The 3,819-nt window shown below is 47.2% G+C and overlaps 1 protein-coding gene across 1 annotated transcript; it reads right to left on the bottom strand.

Annotated features, from left to right (window-relative positions):
- Nucleotides 1-1,810: 1,810 nt before the first annotated feature.
- On the bottom strand, nt 1,811-3,819 carry HSFB4 (heat shock transcription factor B4). Its single transcript, XM_078588672.1, has 2 exons — nt 3,364-3,819; nt 1,811-2,556 (listed from the first exon to the last, which is right to left on the bottom strand). The coding sequence occupies exons 1-2, from the start codon at nt 3,625-3,627 to the stop codon at nt 1,843-1,845; spliced, it is 978 nt and encodes a 325-aa protein (XP_078444798.1). The 5' UTR covers nt 3,628-3,819; the 3' UTR covers nt 1,811-1,842.

Genomic DNA, 3,819 nt, shown 5'->3' with positions numbered 1-3,819 from the left:
AGAGAGAGAGAGAGAGAGAGAGAGAGAGAGAGAGAGAGAGAGAGAGAGAGAGAGAGAGAGAGAGAGTCTACTTAGCAATGCAGAGTCAGAGAGGATAGAAGGGTATCCACCTACGAACTTTAATGAAATTCTTCTGGGAAAGTCTGTCTAGGTTTCATTGGAGAGGGCGGCCCCTACCTCGAAGGTTTTCCTTATTAGCTACACTTCTCTCCTGGCATCTGCTTCCAACAACGCCAGCTCTTTTCCTTTTATGTGGTCTTTCACCCGTTTTCCCTTTCCTCATTTAATGATCAGCTCTCTCTCTCTCTCTCTCACTCTCTAGCTCAGTGGGGCCGCAGAGCACACAAGAGAGACGGTTTGAATAGTGCAGTCCACGAGTCTCCTCGCTTAGTCAAAGTTTTATGCAAGCTTTCCTCTTCTTGGCTAGGCTAGAAGTGTGCGGTGTGATGCAGACAGGGCCCATGGAAGTAAGCTAGCATAAATATTGCTTCTTTGCAAGTTTACTGCAACTTGGTGCCTAGGGCTAGGTCTCTCTCTCCCTCTCCCTCTCTCTCTCTCTATGTCTCTATTTCTCTCTCTCTCTCTATGTCTCTATCTCTCTCTCTCTATGTCTCTATCTCTCTCTCTCTCTATATATCGGCCCCCGTATTCCTGCAGTCGTTGACCCGCAGCTCTAAATGGAACTTGGAAGAAGAGAAAGCGAAAGGGCCAGAAGTGAAGAGGCGGCGCAGAGACCGACTCAGAATATGAAAGGGATGAAAGGAATGAAGTTTTCACGGGAAAGATAATAGCGCTTCTTGAGCGTCGGTCTCCATCTGTCTTCGTCTTCTCACTACTCTTTGCGTCTCTTATCTGTGTCAGGCATATTTTCAAACGTCTTCCCTTGCGCAGTCATGGGATTTGTGCCTCTCTCTCTCTCGCGCGCGCGCGCCGTGTCGGAGAGAGAAAACAGGCGGTAATATCATCGCAGTTTAACCCTCATACAGCTCCCGCTGAGATCATCATCAGACCAGATACTAATGATCACGTCACACGTAGTAACTGCGATCTTCCAAACTTCCAAACTAGTCTAACATTTCTCAAACAGTACGATGTGCTCAGAGCCATTCAATCTCTTTCTCTCTCTCTTTACTAGTCTCAATCTCTTTTTCTCTATCTCTCTCATTCGATATTTCTCTCTCTCTCTCTCTCACTCTCTTTATGTCTTTCTCAGGCTCTCTTTCTCTCGCTCTCTCTATGTTTCTCTCTCTCTTTACTAGTCTCAATCTCTTTTTCTCTATCTCTCTCATTCGATATTTCTCTCTCTCGCACTCTCTTTATGTCTTTCTCAGGCTCTCTTTCTCTCGCTCTCTCTACGTTTCTCTCTGCCTTCATCTCTTTCTATCACTCTCTCTTTCTCTCTCATACTCTATGTCTATCTCTCTCCCCCCTTTCTTTCTTTCGCTCTCTCACAATATTTCTGTCTCTCTCTGGAGCTCTCTTTCTCCCACACCGTCTCTCTCTTGTTATCTCCTTCTCTCACACTATGTCTCAATGTCTCTCTCTCTCATACAAACTCTCAGTCTCTCTTTCTGTCTTTGCCTCTCTTCCATTCTCTCCCTTTTTCCTATTTCTCTCTGCATCTCTCTATCTTTAGATACCTATCTATCTCCGTATCTATCTATTTCTATTTATAAACCTATCTCCATCTCTCTCTCACACGGGAGAAATTCTTAAATATCAGCCGAGGATTTCACAGGTCCTTCATCGTACTCTAATGTTACCGAATTGAAACCGCACAAATAACATCACGTACGAGCACATCGCAAGAGGAGATAAAGAACTCATTCACTATTCAATGGCTTAACAGGCGCAAGGAGGTCCAAGGTTCAACCCTAATTCCTTCCTACTAATCAGCCTCGGCTTGCTGGCCGGCGACGAACTCTCCTCCGTCTCAGCAGACTCCGACGGCCTCTTTCCAGGACCAAGACAGACCCCAAAGAGCTTAGCCTGCGCGCTTGTACGCGTATCATTAGCAGTCTCATTATCACCGTCGAAGTCATCCTCGCTGCTACTGTTCGGAGACTGCTCCTCAGCTAAGGTAAGTGAGCTTCTTGACGTATCGCTACTCCAGTTACGGCACATTTTCACTGCAAACGGCGGCGGCGGCGGCGCCTTGTGGAGAAGGAGAGATGAAGGGAAGACGCTGCTCGGCGAGACTGGCTGGACGTGGTTCTGTACGAAGTAGATGATGTCGTTGTAGAGTTTGCGCATGTGGGATAATTCTAAGAGGAGGCTAGCGTTGGCTCGCCGAAGCCTCTCGTTGTCCTCGGCGAACGGTGGGGAGGTGAGAGACGACGAGGAGAAGCGCTCGTCGGAGAGGAAGTAAGTGGCGGCGGTGGCGGCGTTGTTAGCGGCGTGGTAGTGGTGGAAAGGGAGAGGGAGAGGAGGATGTGCGGTGGGGGAGGGAGGGGAGTGGGTCTTTCTGCGGTGGATCTCGCAGAGGAGGTGCTTCTCCCCCTTTCGGAAGAGGTCGTTGGCGAACTCCCATCTTTCTGGTACGATCTTTCTGAATCCCTGCGAGAAGAAATGGGAGAAGAGATGAAGAGAAGAGAATAAATGCAAGAAGAAGACAAAGATGATGATGATGCAGAAGAAGAAGCAGAAGAAAATAATAATGATGATGAGTAAGAAGAAGGTTATGCTTATGAAGGAGGTGATGAAGAAGAAGAAAAAGATAATGATGATCAGGATGTCGAAAAAGATGAAAAAAGGAGGAAGAAGAAGATAATGAAGATCAAGAACTCGAAAAAGATGAAAAGAGGAGGAAGAAGAAGAAGATAATGATGATCAAGAAGCCGAAAAAGATGAAAAGAGAAGGAAGAAGAAGAAGAAGATTGTGATGATCAAGAACTCGAAATAGATGAGAAGAGGAGGAAGAAGAAGAAGATAATGATGATCAAGAAGCCGAAAAAGATGAAAAGAGAAGGAAGAAGAAGAAGATTGTGATGATCACGAAGCCCAAAAAGATGAAAAGAGGAGGAAGAAGAAGAAGAATAAGAAGAAGCGGAGGAGGAGGAAGAAAAAGAAGAATAAGAAGAAGCGGAGGAGAAGGAGGAAGAAGAAGAAGAATAAGAAGAAACGGAGGAGGAGAAAGAAGAAGAAAGAAGAAGAGGAAAGAAGAAAAAGAAGAAGAGGAGGAAAGAAGAAGAAGAAGAAGAAGAAGAAGAAGAAGAAGAAGAAGAAGAAGCAGGAGGAGGAGGAGGAGGAGGAGGAGGAGGAGGAGGAGGAGGAGGAGGAGGAGGAGGAGGAGGAGGAGAAGAAGAAGAAGAAGAAGAAGAGGATGATAACGATGACGATGATGCTGAAAGTAGGCTATCGTACGTAGGTATTGAGCTGCCGGACGAAGGAGGAGAAGTTGTTGTGCTTGAAGTAGTTGGGGAGGACGTCGCGAGCGAACTCGGGAGGTCGCCACACGATGAAGGTCGAGTTTTCGTCGCCCCAAGAGACGATGTGGTCGGTTGCTGGGTCATCGACGAGCTGGTAAGTCTTAGTCAGAAATGGCGCCGGCACCGATCGGTGAGGTTCCAACGTAAGCAACGCCGCCGCCCCGCCGACCTCGGCGCCATCGCAGGCCTCTAGAACCATCTTTTATCTTTCTATGACTAGAGAGAGAGATAGATATGGCGAGGTCCAAGCTGAATAAGAAAGCTTGGGAGGGGGGCGAAGAAAAGAGAGACTTGCTGGGTAGTGTGTCGCGAGGACGGGAAAGATAAAAAGAGGAAGAGAATATATGTCTGCCCGACTGTCGCAGAAATCGCTGTGAGAGAAACAGGGAGG

This window comes from Wolffia australiana, chromosome 16 (assembly GCF_029677425.1).
Source record: "Wolffia australiana isolate 7733 chromosome 16, ASM2967742v1".
Taxonomy (NCBI): Eukaryota; Viridiplantae; Streptophyta; class Magnoliopsida; order Alismatales; family Araceae; genus Wolffia; species Wolffia australiana.
This window is presented reverse-complemented; position numbering and strand designations above follow the sequence as displayed.

Excerpts from the sequence above, each read along its gene's own strand:
- HSFB4 (XM_078588672.1), bottom strand. The coding sequence starts at position 3,627 with ATGGTTCTAGAGGCCTGCGATGGCGCCGAGGTCGGCGGGGCGGCGGCG. Across the intron at positions 2,557-3,363 it reads TCCGGCAGCTCAATACCTAC|GGATTCAGAAAGATCGTACC; the intron begins GTACGATAGCCT and ends TTCTTCTCGCAG.